At 44.9% G+C, this 21057-nt stretch overlaps 1 protein-coding gene across 2 annotated transcripts in view; it reads left to right on the top strand.

Annotated features, from left to right (window-relative positions):
• The window catches only part of znf609b (zinc finger protein 609b), a 283849-nt gene extending 264406 nt beyond the window's left edge, over positions 1-19443 (top strand). Inside the window, exons 6-8 of one of the 2 annotated variants that reach the window (XM_079554664.1) lie at positions 2914-3268; positions 9270-9632; positions 19273-19443. In XM_079554664.1, coding sequence (XP_079410790.1) covers positions 2914-3268; positions 9270-9632; positions 19273-19316 — 762 coding nt within the window. In that variant the 3' untranslated portion in view covers positions 19317-19443. Of the gene's footprint in view, positions 1-2910; positions 3269-9269; positions 9633-19272 lie in introns of both variants that reach the window. The other variant, XM_079554663.1, reaches the window with a different exon arrangement.
• The last annotated feature ends 1614 nt before the right edge of the window (positions 19444-21057 follow it).

The raw sequence follows: 21057 nt of genomic DNA, 5'->3' as shown, positions 1-21057 counted from the left end.
AACTACTCCTGGTATTATTGCGCCTTACAATATAGTCCCCCCTTTTATCCGCTTAGAAAATCCACAGTTTAATTGTGTGTAATTATACTTTGTAGTGGAACACTTCACGTAACCATATTTAAATAGGGAAAACGTGGAAGAGCTTGGTAGCTTCTATCTTGACCTGTTTTGGAGCTATAGAGGAGAGAGGGAGAGGCTAAATGCTAACGCCGTCTGCGCTGTGTTTACGTGACTGAAGATCAGACAGGTCCTAAAGAACTCGTCACAGCTCAGGTAAGAACATATCTCAGTGTGGAAAAACGCTGGCCTGTTCCTTTTAAAATATAGTATTTAGGCATTACATTTGACTTGCTGCCACCTATAGAAACCTATTGTGTCAACAGACTGTAACTAAATTAAGATATGTTAGAATTATCACAGTTCTGAGCCTCACAGAGCTGTAAATGTAGTAGTACTTCAGTTTGTGACAAAAAGCATGACATTTGGTCCAAGTGTTCACTTAAAGGAACAGGCCACCGTTTTTAAACACTGAGATATGTTCTTACCTTAGCTGAGACGGGTTGATGTGTAGCTGTCTGGACTTTAGGCGTGTCCTCAGTCACATAAACACAGACAGCGCTAGCATTTAGCCTACCTGCACCTTCTATATTAAAGGATCTGTATCTGCTATTTTAGCCATCCCAAAGTTAAGTATAGGCATTTATATGATATATTGCACCTCTACCGCTATGGAGCACTATGTTTTGTGATAAATATAAGTATTTTCTGGAGGTATTTTGCAAACCCGGAAGACAAAACGCTTCGATTCAGTTAACTCCGCCCCCTCTCTCAGAGCTAATCCACCCATGCATTAACACACACATGCTAACACACATATGCCAACACACATGCCAACACACATGCCAACACACATGCTAACACACATATGCCAACACACATGCTAACACACATGCTAACACACATGCTAACACACATATGCCAACACACATGCTAACACACATGCTAACACACCCGCTAACACACATGCTAACACACATGCTAACACACATGCTAACACACACGCTAACACACACGCTAACACACACGCTAACACACACGCTAACACACACGCTAACACACACATGGTAACACATATGCCAACACACATGCTAACACACATGCTAACACACACATGGTAACACATATGCCAACACACATGCTAACACACACGCTAACACACACATGGTAACACATATGCCAACACACATGCTAACACACATGCTAACACACACGCTAACACACACGCTAACACACACGCTAACACATACATGGTAACACATATGCCAACACACATGCTAACACACATGCTAACACACACGCTAACACACACGCTAACACACACATGGTAACACATATGCCAACACACATGCTAACACACATGCTAACACACACGCTAACACACACATGGTAACACATATGCCAACACACATGCTAACACACATGCTAACACACATGCTAACACACACGCTAACACACACGCTAACACATACATGGTAACACATATGCCAACACACATGCTAACACACATGCTAACACACACGCTAACACACACGCTAACACACACATGGTAACACATATGCCAACACACATGCTAACACACATGCTAACACACGCTAACACACACGCTAACACACACATGGTAACACATATGCCAACACACATGCTAACACACATGCTAACACACACGCTAGCACACACATGCTAACACACATGCCAACACACATGCTAACACACATGCTAACACACATGCTAACACACATGCTAACACACATGCTAACACACACGCTAGCACACACATGCTAACACATATGCCAACACACATGCTAACACACATGCTAACACACGCTAACACACACGCTAACACACATGCTAACACACATGCTAACACACATGCTAACACACATGTGAACACACATGCTAACACACATGCTAACACACATGCTAACACACATGCTAACACACGCTAACACACATGCTAACACACATGCTAACACACATGCTAACACATAACACACATGATAACACACACGCTAGCACACACATGGTAACACACACGCTAACACACATGTGAACACATATGCTAACACACATGCTAACACACGCTAACACACACGCTAACACACACGCTAACACACATGCTAACACACAAGCTAACACGTGTTTTGATTGACTCACTGCTCTGCTCCATCAGGTGTTTACATTATGGGATTCATGTTGGTATAAAAGTGAATCCACTTTGATTCTGGTGAAGCTTCACAAACATCAGAGACAGTCACAGAAAAACACTATTTTGGTGAAAGTCGCCAAATCCCGGAAAGAAATTCATCTGGCGAGCGGCCTCTTCTTTAGGGAAGGTTGAACAAAGTCCTCGTAGCCAAACGTACTTTTCTCCGTGACATTATCATAGGGTAAGAAAAAGAACAGGCGTGTCCAGAGTAGGTTAGAAAGAGCTCCTTCTTCACAACTTCCAGTGCAAACATGACGTCTGTTCAGACTTAGTTTTAACATTTTTAAACTCTGTATAGTCCTTTTAATGTTTTGCAGGGGCCATATTGGACTCCATCTTTGTTTATAGTCAGCTCTAGGAAATATTAAACACTTGTGCTTCGCTTGACGGGTCAGACAAAGAGCGGTTCAGAAGCCCCTTATGAGAGACCGACAGGCCCGGTTTGAATCGTGAGGCCGTCCTTCTGTGGACCCACCAAACGCACGAAACCTGTGATAAAAACTGACATTTTGAGTGGACCCCCAGTCATTTTCAGATATTGGCTTATGGAGAAAACATAAACCAGATTTCCTGCTCGTTCCTCCAGCTGAAACATTGCACTGATCTCCTGCACTCCAGAGACTAACCCTGTGCTTGTTCTGCAGCAGTATCCCGAGAGCCAGAAGCCGTCGGCGGAGGAGGAGCACCAGCAGCCGCCGCCCCGGTGGAAGGACGACCGGGAGCGGGACCGAGAGCGGGAGCGTAAACTGAAGGAGGAGCGAGCCCGGCCTAAAGACTCTCAGAGCGGGCCGAAGGAGGAGGCGAAGGAGAGCGAGAGGATGGCAGAGGAGCACCGCATCCTCAAAGACTCGCGCTCAAACCCACACATGCAGTTCTCCTCGCCCCTCGCACAGCACCAGGGGTACATGCCCTACATGCACGGGTACCCCTACGGACAGGGCTTTGACCCCAACCACCCGGGGTACAGGGGCATGCCGTCGGTCATGATGCAGAACTACCCAGGTACACAAGCTCCTTTCACTCTCTTTAAATCTGCTCCACCACGAGAGAGGGAAAAACACTCAGGCTTAAACATATGAGCTTGAATTTCCCCGTTGTGGCATCAATAAAGGATTATCTTATCTTGTCTTATCTATATTATCTGATCCAGGGCGCCTGATATGATGCTAGAATCCAAATATGGTCATTTCCTGTGTGGGAGAAACCCGCTGTGAAAGACCAGAGAAATGATAGAAACTTTAGGGCCGGTTTTTGTTCCACTCGTGCAACAACTTCTCCATTTCAGACTCTGAACCTTCTCGTCTCGGTCATAACAATATCATTATATAAGAGGTGTTTAAGATCTTATTCCCTGCCTGATTTATTGAGCTTTGAACCCATGAGTTTATTCAAAAACTAAACAAGATCCAAAATCCCCTCGGGAAAAGTCTTTGTTACTAAACGACATAAAACCATACATTTACACTGCAAAAAGTGGATTCTAAGCAAGTAAAAATGTCTTACTTTAAATAATAAGTTCTTATTTTTTTCCTAAAAAGTAATAATGTCTTTCCGAGCAAAGTTTTCTTGAGAAAAAAAATCTTATTTTAGGAAATAAAATCTGGCCATTTCTTGTTCAGATAAATTTGCTAAAAAACATGATAATTTTTCTTGTAACAAAAAAGAAAAACTTTTTGAATCTTCTTCAGTTTTAGACAAAGAATATTTTTTCTTATTTTAAGAAAAACTAAGATTAATATTTACTTAATGTCAGAACTGATTCTCACAGAGAGATAAAACATTCCATTCTTTAAAGTGGGCGGCTCGGTGGCACAGCGGTTAAAGCCTCAGCTTCACAGCTCGAAGGTCCCGGGTTCGATTCCCACCAGGACGGGGCCTTTCTGTGTGGAGCATGTTCTCCCCGTGTCTGCCACTAAAAACATGTACAATAGGTGAATCCTCCAGCAGGTGATTCTGGCTCCACATCATGGAGGCGGGTCTCCGGGCGCGGCAATACTTTCCTTAAATATTAGTATTTATTAAGAACATTTTGCTCAAAAATGTGAGTAATTTAGAACATTTTACTTAAATCAAGCAACATTTAAGTCAAATACCCACAATTTTTCACTAAATAAGAATGTTTTCCTTAAATGATTCCATTTTCTGACGACATTTTGCTTAATTCTAGTTATTTATTTGCTTAAATTTAGTGTTTCTCTCTTGTTTTATGGTAAGAAAAATATTCTAGAAATAAGAATTCTTAGCAAGAAAAACACACTGACCCCATTGGCAGAATTTTTTCATTAAAACAAGACAAAATGCCTTAAGATTTTATTCCTTGTTTTTAGTCGGGCACTTTTTGCAGTGTAAATCTGGGTTTATCCGTTATTTAGATTTTGAAACATTGGCAATTTTGGCCATTTTTTATAGTTATAATAATAACTTTTCCAGATTCTCAAAGTCGCTTTACAGTTTTGTGCATTATTCGTTCACACCAGACTCGGTGATGGTGAGCTGTTATTGTAGCCACAGCTGCCTCGGGGGTAGAGTGATGGAAGCGAGGCAACCGGTCTGCAGTGTTCATTTAGACAACATACTTTAATTTAGTTTCAGTCTTTTGACTAAAATGTAATTTAATTTTGGTCTAGTTTTACACTGCAAAAAGTGAATGAATGATCAAGAGAATATCAAGCATTGGCCTAAATGAGTTGAATTGAGGAAATGTTTCTTGTTTTGAGCGGTTTTCACTCATTTAGACACTTTTCCTGATCGGACCGAGTTTCCTTTGCTTGTTTGAGGACATTTCAGACCAGTTCTAGGGTAAATCTCGCTTGAAATAAGAAAGTAAAATCGCCAATGAGATCAGACCAATTTTCTTTCCCCATTGGCAAAGAAAATGACCTGAAATAAGGACGAAATGTATCGAAACGAGTCAGAAACATCTCAGAACAAGTGAAATAATCTGGGACAAATGCCCAACAACTTCTTAACCAGTCAAAACAACTAAAATGTGGATTATTGTGCTCAAACTGAGATGTTTAGACTGATCTAGTTAATGACTTTTTGCAGTGTAGTTGAAGTTAATTTAGTCGACTAAATTTATAATATTCATTATAATCATATATAATCAATGAGCTCTGCTTCATGGACTTCACACTCTCAGTGAAGTTTGGATGATTTTAGTCTCTCCTTTTCATTTAGTCTTATTTTAGTCGTAGACCAAAATATCTGGATGTTTTAGTCACAGTTTTAGTCTCATTAAAAACTTTTGATTTAGTTTTAGTCCAATTTTAGTCACAAAAATATCACTTTGACTAAAATTAAGACTAAATATTTTGGTTGACGAAAGTAACACAGCCAGTCTGTGCCATCAGCCCCCCCGACCCCCCCCCGACCCCCCCCGACCTCTCACTCACCACAGTCACTCAGGCTTCCTGGTGTTTCCAAACGGTCTCACATCTCAGTCCGACCCCTCCTGCTGAGCTTCAGATCTGACGGGATCGAGCAGAGCAAAGGTGGGACGGTCTTTATGCATAAACATCTCATTCTCATTTGAAAACATAAAATAAACACTTCTCGCCAAACTCACTGAGGAAATGTGTAACTATAGGAAGAGGCAACTACTGTGAAGAATCTATTTCAACTTTTTTTTTGTTTAAAGCAGAACTAAGCATCTCATGCCCCTGGAGGCCATAAGCGCCACTGCAGGTGTCGCAGCATTAAACGTTTTTTACTCATTAACTCATTGACTGCCAATGACGTCTATACACGTCACTGTTTTGCTTAATTATTGTGGTACTTCTTGGTACTTATTGTGGTACTTAAAGTGGTACTTACAGTGGTAACTCTAGGTTAATGTGGTACTACAAGTGGTAATTACTAGTGGTTAGGGTTAGGGAGACACAGAGTTACCACAGTATCTCTCATTACTAAGAGATACAGTCGTAATGCTCTTAGTAATGGAGGTTGTACTTCTATTTACTTTGGTACTTTAAGTGATAGTTTCTAGTAGTTACAGTGATACATCTGTGGTACTTATTGGTAATTCAAGGATACTACAGCTGCAATTCATAGGTAGTGAATGAGGTACTTCTACAAACAGAAGTATGTAGGATTTTGTGACTGTGAAACAAGATAAATCAGCATTAGAGAAAACAAGAAGTACAACCTTCATTACTAAGAGTCACCACTGTATCTAGAAGTACATACCTGGTAATTCTCACTATAGTATCCTTTAAGTACCACAATAAGCAGCTAGAAGTACCACTATTATTACTAGTATTTACCACTGTAAGCACCACCATAAGTTCTATAAGTACCTCTGTAAGTACCAAGGACTTACCGGCCCGTAATGTAAAGTGTTACCCTTATGCTAATCCTGGCAGTGAGGGTTTCTGCTAAAAAAAAAGCTAGTTGTCTCAGCTTTTTGGGGAGTGTAATCTTTCTGTTCGTGTTGACATAGACCTAAATTTTATGTGGGTCTTGAAAACACAGTAAAAATCCTGAAAAACCTCTGGCAGTGGGAGCTCTCTGATTTTTCAAAATGGCTGCCAGTCAATGAGTTAATTGTCCGTGAGAGTAAATACTACGCTGACAGATCCAATTACATAACGGAGATCATTTTTTTCACTCAAACTTGGCTGTAAATACTGTTTAAGTGTCGCTAGTCTTAAGTTAGCTTTGCCCGTTAGCGTGTTAGCTTCTTCTTCGTGATTCTATTAGAGTGTATTGGGGCCTCAGGGAAAGTTGCAAGTGTAGTTTTCTGTCCCGAGACACCGGGGGGAGATGAAAGACCCCCCAATCCTCCCATTAACACTTAGGTTCCCCACAGAGGGACGACGGAAAGGATTTATTAAGGTAAACGAGTGACTTGGTGCTGCTTTAAAACATCATTCATAAATTCGTGCCCTCAGTGAGAATCTAAAATGGAAATGGTCTCGAAAGGACTTCCACAGTTCTACAGACCTGGATCATGTGAAACAAACATTAACCCCTTAACACCTGAATGTGTTTCCAATTATATAAAAAAAAAAATATTATCAGTGTTTTTGCTTTCAAGCTGATGGTAAATTAAGTGGAGATTGTAAATTTTTACGTCGCACATAGTACAGATATAGTTTTAGGTATGTTGCAAATCGGCAACAACAGGCATAAATGCAATTTTTTTGGTATGTTGTAAATAGGTAGCGTTCACGTGACATCACAACATTCTAAAGAGCCATAGTTTAACATTGAGGTGGAGGTCAACTGACGGTAACTATGGTAACGGTGGTAACTGACAAAATGCATATTTTTATGTCTTTGTTTTTTGGCTCATATCTCAGTCGTGACTGGAGGAATCCACATGAAACAAAAGTTAATCGTCTCCTCTGTCGGCTCATATGAGCTAATGTCCAATTATTATCTCTAAAAAATGTCAAAAAGTGGTGACAATATGTGAAAACATGACCATGATGTTGTCCAATAGAAAGGACTTTCAGACATAACAATAATATCACAGGTTTGTGAATCCGATCACGATCAGACACTGAAGAGGAAAAACATTTGTCAATTTTCGTTTTGGAGATTTCTTCCAAAAACTGCATTTCTCCCATAGAGTTGTCTTGTCCCCGCCCTCCATCTGACATTATGACATCATCACATTCTAAATCGTGAACGGTACCTATTGACAACAACAGGCAAAAGTTGTAAATGTATTAAAGTGACAAAATTAGTTTGTTCTGAATGATTACAAATGTACTGTAAGATACACTGAGCACTTGTGTATCAGGTTAGGATATTAGAACAGTAAACAGAGCTAACGCTTTCACTAAATACTTGTAAAGTGTTGATTTTGAGCAGCTGATGTCATCCTGCAGCAGCAGCACTGGTAACAGGAAGGGCATCAGGATGTTCAGTAACATCTTCATCACTGCTGTTCCTGTCATCAGTGCCTTCCCTGCTGCTGCTGCTGCTTCATCACCAGATGTTGGAGGAGAAAAAAAAGCACTTTATAAAGGTGCAGACAATTTATCTACAAAATATTAGTTTATTTTGTTCATTTGAGCAGTTAAAATTCTGCTCAAAAGGAGTGGGCCGAAGCAAAAGCTTATAGACGCCCACCCCGAAATCATTACAATAAAAGTGGATATCACAACAATAGTACCACTGAACATATTACAAAGTACTAGAGCCTTGGAACACAGCATGCACACACATGAACACAACGTACCCGTCTGTGATTTAACACATTATAATACAATGATACATTAAGCAACATCATAATTGGATTTGCCTCCTTAGCAAGGAACCTGTTACATTTCAAAGTGGACCACCCTTACAAAGCACTTAAGGGAATGTTCATGTATTTAACAGAATTTAGCAGAAGAGAAGCGCAGCACAACTACAACAACAGTCTCGTTACATATACAATGTTTGGTACAAAGCAAGTTACAAACGGCGAACGATTGTCAGTCGAATGGTTATCAATGTCATCAATCAATACCAATGAATTATGTAATATGTAGTAAGTATTTAAGCCCTGCATAGTGTAGTGCGTTAAAAAGCCAGGGTGTCGAGCGGGCTAGTTGAAGAGGGCGTTAGCTCCCCATCAACAAACCCCCACCCAGCTGCCCTAACATCTGTTTTTTTTTTTTTTAAGAAGATGTTCCTTTACTGTGAGGTGCATGAAAAGACGAGGTTCATGAGCCCGTTGGGGGGGGCCTATCTACAGTTTGTGTCACTAATTATCATATTTCGCTCCCTTTCCTGAGGTTTTATATTACATTGTACATCAGATACCTCTATTTACCATGACTTATTTGCAAATTATGTTATAATTGCACATTATTTTCGGACGTGGAACTCTTGTTTGTGGTCCAGTAGATCCACTTGGTATTCGCTTTGCAAACAACACCAACGGTTTCATTTTGTTCTGTGTCAAAACGTTATTTTAGCCACAGTCTGGCAGGAAGAGGTATGTTGTCGATTTGCACCAATAGGCGTTAATGGAACATCCCACTCACCCTGCTCCTCTCTCCCCCAGGCTCCTACCTTCCCGGCGGTTACCCCTTCTCGCCGTACGGGGGGAAGATCTCCGCCGCCGAGGAGGCCGGCGACAAGTCCCGTGCCAGCCCCACTGTATCGAAAACGGCGTCGGACTCCAAAGCGCTGGACATCCTGCACCAGCACGCCAGCCAGTACAAGAGCAAGTCGCCCACGGTGGGAGACAAGGCGCCCCACGAGCGGGACAGGGAGCCCGAGCGCGGGGCGGCCGGGGACAGGGAGCGGGAGCGGGACAGGGACGTGGACCGGCCGCGCTCCTCCCCCTCCCAGCGCATCATGGCCTCGCACCACCACCTGGGATACCCCCTGCTCTCAGGCCAGTACGACCTCTCCTACTCCACAGGTACGTCCGCCCCGAGGGGGAGGGGCCAGGCACATACTGTGATACGCCCCGAGGGGGAGGGGCCACGCACATACTGTCTGTGATACGTCCTGAGGGGGAGGGGCCACACACATACTGTCTGTGATACGTCCTGAGGGGGAGGGGCCACACACATACTGTCTGTGATACGCCCTGAGGGGGAGGGGCCACACACATACTGTCTGTGATACGTCCTGAGGGGGAGGGGCCACACACATACTGTCTGTGATACGCCCCGAGGGGGAGGAGCCACACACATACTGTCTGTGATACGCCCTGAGGGGGAGGGGCCACACACATACTGTCTGTGATACGTCCTGAGGGGGAGGGGCCACGCACATACTGTCTGTGATACGCCCCGAGGGGGAGGGGCCACACACATACTGTCTGTGATACGCCCCGAGGGGGAGGGGCCACACACATACTGTCTGTGATACGCCCTGAGGGGGAGGGGCCACACACATACTGTCTGTGATACGCCCCGAGGGGGAGGGGCCACGCACATACTGTCTGTGATACGCCCCGAGGGGGAGGGGCCACACACATACTGTCTGTGATACGTCCTGAGGGGGAGGGGCCACGCACATACTGTCTGTGATACGTCCTGAGGGGGAGGGGCCACGCACATACTGTCTGTGATACGTCCTGAGGGGGAGGGGCCACGCACATACTGTCTGTGATACGTCCTGAGGGGGAGGGGCCACGCACATACTGTCTGTGATACGTCCTGAGGGGGAGGGGCCACGCACATACTGTCTGTGATACGCCCTGAGGGGGAGGGGCCACACACATACTGTCTGTGACACGCCCCGAGGGGGAGGGGCCACACACATGCTGTCTGTGATACGTCCTGAGGGGGAGGAGCCACACACATACTGTCTGTGATACGCCCTGAGGGGGAGGGGCCACACACATACTGTCTGTGACACGCCCCGAGGGGGAGGGGCCACACACATGCTGTCTGTGATACGTCCTGAGGGGGAGGAGCCACACACATACTGTCTGTGATACGTCCTGAGGGGGAGGGGCCACACACATACTGTCTGTGACACGCCCCGAGGGGGAGGGGCCACACACATACTGTCTGTGACACGCCCCGAGGGGGAGGGGCCACACACATACTGTCTGTGACACGCCCCGAGGGGGAGGGGCCACACACATACTGTCTTTATGTTAAAGTACGGCGAGGTTTGGGTTGAAACGAGTCATTTTTTTTGGTCACTTTTTTGTTTTGTTTTCATTCTCGTTCCTTGTTGCTATTTCGACACATTTTTTCAAGAAGCTTTTAGATTTGGGTAAAGCCGAACTGGAGAGATTTGTGCCCGGTGAGGGTGGGGGTTAAGAGGATTACACAAATTGACTCTGTGCATAACTTCAAATCATAACAACGGCGCCCAAGAAGTGACTTCCTGTTTCGATGCAGCACGCCAAAATAAAAGCACCGTCTTAACTAACTGCCTCACTATTAACAGACACTTAAAATGTGTGTATTTATTATATTCTTGTAATGTTGCCAGTACCTGCTGAACTAATCAATCAGACGAGCTGTGTGCTTTTATTTTGGCGAGCTGAATCGAAACAGGAAGTCACGTCTTGGGCGCCGTTGTTATGATTTGAGGTTATGCCCAGAGTCAATACACAGATGTGCGAGAAAGTACAAAAAAACTCTTTAAAACCACAATCAATATTTGTGAAACTCCACAGAGAGTTACTGAACAGACTTATTTATCAGATTCATGAGCCAAACATGCTGAACCTACTGCTATAAAAGTCATATTTACCAAAATCGCTACATCCGGGTTAGCGGAAATGCTAACGGTGCAGCTACGCTAACCCCGGAAGAAGTGACTTTGGTGACATTACTTTTTTAGCAGTAGGTTGTTTTGGCTCATGAGTTTTGAGAAATAAGTTGGTTCAGTAACTCTCTGTTCGGTGTCAGAAATGTTGATGGTTGTTTTTAAGAGTTTTTAATGTTTTTTGTCACATATTCTCCAGTCTGCCAGGACCCGGAAGCAGAAATCGTGACGTCACACTAAACCAGGTGTAGGCAACATCAGGCCCGGGGGCACCAGGACTGTAACTTTACACCCCGATATTTTACTTATATGACCTGTTCTAGTTTTTATCCTATTGTTGTTGCTCAGCTATTGTTGTGTTTCTGCTGCTTGTTGTACCTCGTTTTTATTCTATTTTACTGGTTGCACATTTTCCTGTCTGTTTTTGCACAACTCTGAGTGATCTTCTTGAACGCCGACTGTAACAAGTGAATTTCTCCATTGTGAGAAGGATTATCTTATCTTATCTTATCAAAACCGGCCCTCCATCATCAAACTCTGGCCCTCAAGATGATTTTGAGAAATATTAGGACACAAATCAGAGATGAAATGTCTGTTAAAGTACTCTAGAAATGTGAAAAATACTGTCAATTCCTTAAAATGTCTTAGCAGAGCAGCCTTTAAGGCCATAATCCTAAAAGAAAACTCTAAGAATACTAAGAAATGACTTGAGTTAAGAGATTAAATCTAAAGACTGAGTAGATTTGGTTTGGCCTGAAAGCAGATTAAACCTATTCATTCCAATGGAACAAGCACACGTTTTTTTCTTAATTCAGATTATTTTGTATAATTTCCAGGGAAAATTAAAACACATTATTATAAAAACAAAGTAGGTTTTCATCAAAAATACAATATTTTTATGTCATTTTTGCTGTATTTGAATCTGTGTGAGCCAGAAAACGATTGATCGATGTATACAGTATATACAGCAGCTGTTTGACGCCTCGTGACTGTGGAGGATTTGCTGCTGAGCCTGATCCCGTCTCAGGCCAAAGACGCTGAACAGAAAGTGATCTAATGTGGGCAAAACAATCCTCCTTGTGTTCTGGAGCTGAGCAGCAGCAGCAGCAGCAGCAGCAGCAGCAGCAGCAGCAGCAGAATAATGAGGGTCTGTCGGCATCGCGTCGCCGTTAACAAGTATCAGTAAATTCCCTCTTGTGTCGACTAATAAAACCGGCCCCTTCGCGGAAATCGGCTCGATCCAGCGAACGAATCAGCGAGAGCGACACAGGGCGGAGACTGTGAGGCGTAACAGCAGAGACTGATCTGAGGTCGCGTTCACAGCCTCCTCTCCGTCCGAATCTTGGCCCGTTAGCTCGGATAGTCCGGCTCGCAGAAGGACTCTGATCCGGGACAAAGAAACGAAGCCTGGTCCGGCTGAGAACGAACTCTGAAGTGGATCATTTGGTTTGTGAACACGACTGAGCCAGAGAGCGGAAAACAGAACCAGGAAGAGACACAAAACAAAAACAGACGAGTAGATCTGAGGCAGAAACATTGGCATGAGCAGCTCCAGAGGTCAGAGAGCAAAACCCTGGTCAGGTCATGTTTACTTCCTTGTTCCGCGTCTCTTTCCCTCGGACAGTCGTCATTAGTCGTGTTCGATGTCTCTGCCGGAGCCTTCACAGTGTCATGTGAAGAAAGAATATCTCCTAATAGTCCTGGTTTAGTCCTGGTTTAGTCCTGGTTTAGTCCTGCTTTAGTCCTGGTTTAGTCTTGGTTTAGTCCTGGTTTAGTCTTGGTTTAGTCCTGGTTTTGACTCGTCTGGCATCATCTCATCTCATGATGAGTATCGGCTCATTTATCTCCCATTTCGTCCGTAAAAAGATCTGAGCATTCTCAGTGTAGTTACTGTCACTGTCGTATTAAAAGTAAAAAACAAAACACCACAGTCTGCGTCCGAAACCATCAAATCACAGCCTCTATGTCCAAACCTTAGCTCCTGATCCTCAACCTTTCATGGGGTCGACTGTTAGATGCAGTTAGTGAACTTTTGCTTCAGCAGCATTTACTATTGGCAGACTGCAGGCCAACAAAAGCGCATGTCGCCCCCTACTGTATAGTGTCAAACAACAACAACATAGTGTCAAAACAACAACATATTTACAAGTTTCTACTAAATGAAAACAAATCTGTTTCCTGAGTTTCCTCTTTAACACTGACATGTGACTGAGCTGTGGAGACGACAACATGGATTTATCACTTTATACGTTTGGCTTGTGCAGAATCTTACTTTTTATTATTATTATTAAATGTGCTCCTGTCAATCAACAGTGGTTGCGCATGAATCACTGAGGGTGGGGGCGAGGGGGGTGGGGGGATTGGTGCAGTGGCTTATGGGATGGCACATAGCTCCTAATCACCGGTTAGTTACCACCAGAGGTCCCTATGCTAAAGTGGCTATGATAGTTAGCATCAGAGGTCCCTATGCTAAAGTGGCTATGATAGTTAGCATCAGAGGTCCCTATGCTAAAGTGGCTATGATAGTTAGCATCAGAGGTCCCTATGCTAAAGTGGCTATGATAGTTAGCATCAGAGGTCCCTATGCTAAAGTGGCTATGATAGTTAGCATCAGAGGTCCCTATGCTAAAGTGGCTATGATACTTCGCATCGAGGCTCCTCCCCCCCCGTCTCCTTCCTAACTGACAGCCCAATTCGGAAGCTTCTTATCATGTCACCTCTCACCAGTCTGCTGGTTTCGGACGGGGCCCACAGTCTGATCCCGCTCCATTTTGTAAACAACAGACGGAACAGGAAGTGGAGTTTAATCGACCAATCAGAGAAGCGTGTTTCTTGCTCACTGATTTTCCTGTAGAAGGTTTTGCTACAGCCCAGGTGCAGATTGTGGCTTTTTGTGAACACGGTGCTGTTGTGATTCCAAAGCTCAGGTATCCTCTTGAATCTCCTCCCCCTGCTGCTCCTGCTGCTGCTGCTGCTACGTTTCCTCCTCCCCCCTCCCCCCGCTCACAAACAGACTGCCATTACAATGAAACACAAGCCCGGAGACACACAAACCGGCGCTCCCGTGTTTGCACACAACGCTCGACAGGTGCCAGAGCTCTTTCGGCGCGAGAACAGCAACAAATGAAGGCGCGAATCAGGAACCAGTGAGTTGCAGAGGCTGATTTACCAACAGACGGGTTGTTTAACGGATTAGGTCACGTCTCCGCGGAGAACTCGACATCTCTGTGTGTGATTGTGTGTAAAAGTGGCCGAGTGGCCCCCCCCGCCGCTGTCACGCTGTAAAGACGGCATTCAGGGTAACACAAAGCAGCCCCAGCCTTTTGTGAGCGGGTCTTCTGAGGACAAGCGGATCACTGCGGCTGGAGAGGAGGCTCAGGGTGAAGGAGCCCATGGAGCCGCCGCCCGTGGTCTGCAGTGGCCTCTAGCGGACGCTTTGGGGAACTGCAGCCACGAGCAGCACAGGCCACACTGCAAAAAGTGAATATCAAGCGTTGAATGAGTTGAGTTGAGGAAATGTTTCTTGTTTTGAGCGGTTTTCACTCATTTAGACACTTTTCCTGATCGAGTCTAGTTAATTACTTTTTGCATCTCATTTTTGTCCAATTTTCTTGACGTTTTTGTCACTTTTTTGTCAAATTTTTGTCCATTTTAGTAATTTTTTGGTAAATTTTTGGGTAAATTTTTTGTCAATTTTTTGTCACTTTTTCATCCATTTTTTCTCAATTTTTCGTCAAATTGTTGTCATTTTTTTTGTAATTTTTGTGTAAATCTTTTGTCACTTTTTCGTTAAATTATTCTCACTTTTTTCACATTTTCATCATTGTTTTCGTCCCAGTTTTGTTGCTATTTTCTCACCTTTTTTCCAGAAGCTTTTGGACTGGGGTAAAAGCCGGAGAAAATGTGCTCGGTTTCAGGTGGGAGCTAAGAGGTTTAGCTGCTCAAGACGTTAGCAAGCTACCGGTTAGCATTTAGCTTCAACAGCTCAGGCCCCGCCCCCGTGTGTGAGAACCACTAACCACTGAGCCACTGTGAGACTGGGATTTTGAGGAAATGTTTCTTGTTTTGAGCGGTTTTCACTCATTTAGACACTTTTGCTTTGCTTGTTTGAGGACATTTCAGACCAGTTCTAGGGTAAATCTCGCTTGAAATAAGAAAGTAAAACTGCCAATGAGATAAGACCAGTTTTCTTACCTTCCATTGGCAAAGAAAATGAGCTGAAATAAGGACGAAATGTATCGAAACGAGTCAGAAACATCTCAGAACAAGTGACATAATCCAGGACAAAGAAACAGGGGTTAGTTTTTGACATTATGTAGGAAATAGTTCTATAGTCTTCCGAGAGGAGAGAGAGTGTGTGCAACTCAAGATCCAGTTTTTGAAAGAAAAATGTATCATTATTTGGAAATTTGCCTCATTCATCTTTTGGCTGAGAGTCCTTTATTTTTTAATCATCAAAATTATCTCAACTTTTGGACACGGTTATGAGAAAATAATTGGACGTTAGTTAGTGCCTGCAGACAAAGAAGGAAAATTGCAAAGGAGTGGAAAATTCCGGATACAATTAACGACAATTTTTCAGGAACTTTCAATTAGAACTTCAGCTTTTTTTTCTTTCTTTATTCCCATTCTCACCTGCCAGCCGTCTCCATCTTAAACTCTTTACAAAGAACAACAAACGTGCACTTTCTTAACACATTGAGGCCGCGCTGTTTTGGGGATTTAGCTGCAGAGCCGACAATCCAGACCATTTGTCATGATATTTGTAACCACAGTGTTTTCTATGTTATAGCTTTGGACTCATGATATGGCTCGTTTGAAATGTGAGACTCGAAGCTCTCCGTAGGTGAAAACTGTTTAATTCTGTAAAAAAAATCTAAGCTAAACAGAGGCTAGTTTTGATCAAAATCACAGATTTTTTTTTCTAGGAACGGAGATAATGGGGGTTTTATGAAACTCTCTCCTTCCTGATTAACTCCTCTCTCCTCCGACACTAACTAATTTAGGCAAAGGCCTAAATATCTCTGTTTCAAGTCAATTTTCAACGACAACATTGTTGACACATTTTGAAACACTACAGGCTCGATCTTGTGCATCCAAACGCAGACGATAGCGTGACATGTTGCCTCAGTAGCAGCACTTTGTGATCTTGCCGCTCCAGACTTAACGCGTTTAAGTGGGTGGAGACACACATTTTCCTCCAACCAGATCGACTCTGCGTCCAGGAGAGTGGTTGTGTGGTTGTGGGGGGTGAACATGTGCTTTTGTTTTGCTTCGCGTTCACGGCGAGCGGACACAGCGGACGCTGTCGCTCTTTTTCTCTGGAGACGTGAACATGGTTTAACTCACGATGGTTTAGCTCACGATGGTTTAGCTCACCATGGTTTAGCTCACCATGGTTTAGCTCACCATGGTTTAGCTCACGATGGTTTAGCTCACGATGGTTTAGCTCACGATGGTTTAGCTCACGATGGTTTAGCTCACGATGGGGTAAATAAAGTTTTTAGTTTGACCTGTGAGAGCCTAAGGCTTAAGAAAGAACGCAAGACAGCGCAATGTAAACCAGGAAGTGAATGTCAGCCGTGTTTCCATCAGTGCAGTCGCCTCCTCTTGTGACGCCCCCTGCAGGTGGCGGAGGCCAATGGCACATATAGCGCCGCCAAGAGCCTGCGCCGCCCCGTGCGCCGCCACAAGATCTGGCCCTTTGTGTTTTTGATCACTTTTGCTAATCAGCGCGTATGCATTTAAGCTGGTTCTCTGATTAAAGACTTTAACAGGATGTTTCTCAGTCGTCCTTGTTGGAGAATTAACAATGGTGTTCGAGGGGAGAGATGAAGAATATGCAGCAGTCTTTCCAGTGTCGGGTTTACAGCTGTTCACTACGCAACACCACACCCCCTCAGACTAACACCACGCCCCCTCAGACTAACACCACGCCCCCTCAGACTAACACCACGCCCCCTCAGACTAACACCACGCCCCCTCAGACTAACACCACGCCCCCTCACACTAACACCACGCCCCCTCAGACTAACACCACGCCCCCTCAGACTAACACCACGCCCCCTCAGACTAACACCACGCCCCCTCACACTAACACCACGCCCCCTCAGACTAACACCACGCCCCCTCAGACTAACACCACGCCCCCTCAGACTGACACCACGCCCCCTCAGACTGACACCACGCCCCTCAGACTAACACCACGCCCCCTCAGACTAACACCACGCCCCTCAGACTAACACCACGCCCCTCAGACTAACACCACGCCCCTCAGACTAACACCACGCCCCCTCAGACTAACACCACGCCCCTCAGACTAACACCACACCCCCTCAGACTAACACCACGCCCCTCAGACTAACACCACGCCCCTCAGACTAACACCACGCCCCTCAGACTAACACCACGCCCCTCAGACTAACACCACACCCCCTCAGACTAACACCACGCCCCTCAGACTAACACCACGCCCCCTCAGACTAACACCACGCCCCCTCAGACTAACACCACGCCCCTCAGACTAACACCACGCCCCTCAGAATAACACCACGCCCCTCAGACTGACACCACGCCCCCTCAGACTGACACCACGCCCCCTCAGACTAACACCACGCCCCCTCAGACTAACACCACGCCCCCTCAGACTAACACCACGCCCCCTCAGACTAACACCACGCCCCCTCAGACTGACACCACGCCCCCTCAGACTGACACCACACCCCCTCAGACTGACACCACGCCCCTCAGACTAACACCACGCCCCCTCAGACTAACACCACGCCCCCTCAGACTAACACCACACCCCCTCAGACTAACACCACGCCCCCTCAGACTAACACCATGCCCCCTCAGACTAACACCATGCCCCCTCAGACTGACACCACGCCCCTCAGACTAACACCACGCCCCCTCAGACTGACACCACGCCCCCTCAGACTGACACCACGCCCCTCAGACTAACACCACGCCCTCTCAGACTAACACCACGCCCCCTCAGACTAACACCACGCCCCCTCAGACTGACACCACGCCCCCTCAGACTGACACCACGCCCCCTCAGACTGACACCACGCCCCTCAGACTAACACCACACCCCCTCAGACTAACACCACGCCCCCTCAGACTAACACCACGCCCCCTCAGACTAACACCACGCCCCCTCAGACTAACACCACGCCCCCTCAGACTGACACCACGCCCCTCAGACTAACACCACGCCCTCTCAGACTAACACCACGCCCCCTCAGACTAACACCACGCCCCTCAGACTAACACCACGCCCCTCAGACTGACACCACGCCCCCTCAGACTGACACCACGCCCCCTCAGACTAACACCACGCCCCTCAGACTGACACCACGCCCCCTCAGACTGACACCACGCCCCTCAGACTGACACCACGCCCCCTCAGACTGACACCACGCCCCCTCAGACTAACACCACGCCCCCTCAGACTAACACCACGCCCCCTCAGACTAACACCACGCCCCCTCAGACTAACACCACGCCCCCTCAGACTAACACCACGCCCCCTCAGACTAACACCACGCCCCCTCAGACTAACACCACGCCCCCTCAGACTAAAAAAGAAAGAAAAGAAGCACAATAATATATATCAAATGTCCAGATGTGATTCTTCACAAGTTTTTGATCATCATTTATTTCACTTCTGTTCATCACAGAGCTACAAAACCACACATAAGAAAGAAAAAAAACAGCATAAACAAGTCTTTCCGTTTTTGTCACTCAATGTGTTAAATATGTATAAATCTTTCCGCAGCGTTTCCGAATCCTCCTAACACTTTGCGTTCTTGTGTTTTTAGGGAAACCTGACCGCCACACCTCGACCCTGCAGAGATTCATGTGACTGGCTCACATGGGACCGCAGACCTCCTGGGGGGTCACCTCTCTCTAGACATCAGTTGAATGGTGTATCTATATTTTTTTAGTTCCTCTGCCCCACACGGCTCGGCAGATTTCTCTTCTTCTTCTTTTTTGTTTCTTTTGTTTTCCCCTCGTCGAAGCTTGGACAGCGCCAGGACTGCCACAAGGTTCCTAAAAGCCATGCCCCCGGAAAAACCCGCTGAGAAACTCTTTTTAGTCTTTGCACTGTCGACGAATGCGATGCAGAGGACACTATCGGAGAACAGCATGTCATCGTTCTTTTGTTTTTTTGTTTTTTTGCTCTTTCGTTTCATCAGCAGTGGCGTCTCGGAATTGAAATTCAAAGTGAAATCCCCCTTTTTTCCCCCCAATCGATTTGAGGAAAAAAAGGGGAACCGCGGCGAATTTCAATCCGTCAGTTCACGGTTTTGCCGCTAAATCGAACCGTATATCCTTAACTTGACAGACTTTTGACTGTGTTTCGACGGTAAAAAGGGGGGAATCGTGTGGAGAAAACGGCTGCTTTCCTCTCGGAGACGTGAGAGCGGACTTTTTGTTATTTTTTTGTTTTTTTTTAAGAACCATCGCCATTTTGTTTCGTCAGTTCAGGGATGTCATCTCTCACGAAGGGACCGCGCACACCTCAGCGGAGTTTCATGACCGTGTTCATGTTTTTCCGGGCGACGCTTTGTATTGACGACGCGTTGAAAGCGTTCGTGAAGCTTCAGGATTTAGAGAACATTTACAAGAGTTTCCTCAGCATTTGTTGATCGTTTAGAAGCAAAAAAAATAATCCTTTACCCATCGTTACTACGGCAACGCATGCAGGGCAGTGTTAATGTCGTCGACTGAAATATTTAGTCTTAATTTTAGTCAAAGTGATATTTTTGTGACTAAAATTGGACTAAAACTAAATGAAAAGTTTCTCATGAGACTAAAACTGTGACTAAAATGTCCAGGTATTTGAGTCGACTAAAATCAGACTAAATGAAAATGTAAAGGAGAGACTAAAATCATCCAGACTTGTATTGAGCGTCTGAAAGAGCCTCAGATCATGTTTAAAGGATCAGCTCTGAGCTTTGTTCATGTGGAGCAGAAACATGAAGCAGAGGAACAACATTAAATATGATTAGAATCAATATTATCAATGCAAAGTCCACTCAATTAATCTTAAATTTAGTCGACTAAGACTAAATTAAAATATGTTGTCAAAATTAACACTGATGCAGGGAGCAAACTACATCCAACATGCTATCGATCGATTTTATACATACCGACGGCATCTCTGGAATCGCCCATATATGGTCATGTTTGAAAACAGTTAAGGGGGAAAACAATTTTGAAAAAGTCTAAACTTTCTTTAATTATTCAAAAACTACTTTAAAGGGACTATACGGAGTTTAAAAATGTTAAAATGCTGTATTTTCCTCTCCTACATGTTCCTCCATGTCCTCATGTGTAGAATGAGCTCAGACCTGTTCACCACAACCGCCTCTACAATCCTGCACTGTCACTCAGAAACGTGTTAATTCAGGTCAGAAGCGCCGTCATGCAGGAGCTTAATATAGAAGCTGCAGTTACACGTATGACCTGAGGTGGCAGTAGTGAGTATAAAATGGCTGACTTGCATCTAGCCCCTTTTACAAACGCTGAATTATGAATAAAGTTTCTACTAAATAAAGATACAAAGACATGGGGAGGAGCAAAGTGGTTCAACAGCCCAT

This window comes from Gobius niger, assembly GCF_951799975.1.
Source record: "Gobius niger genome assembly, chromosome: 4".
Taxonomy (NCBI): domain Eukaryota; kingdom Metazoa; phylum Chordata; class Actinopteri; order Gobiiformes; family Gobiidae; genus Gobius; species Gobius niger.
Note: the sequence above shows the minus strand (reverse complement) of the source record. Positions and strands in the feature narration are given on the sequence as shown.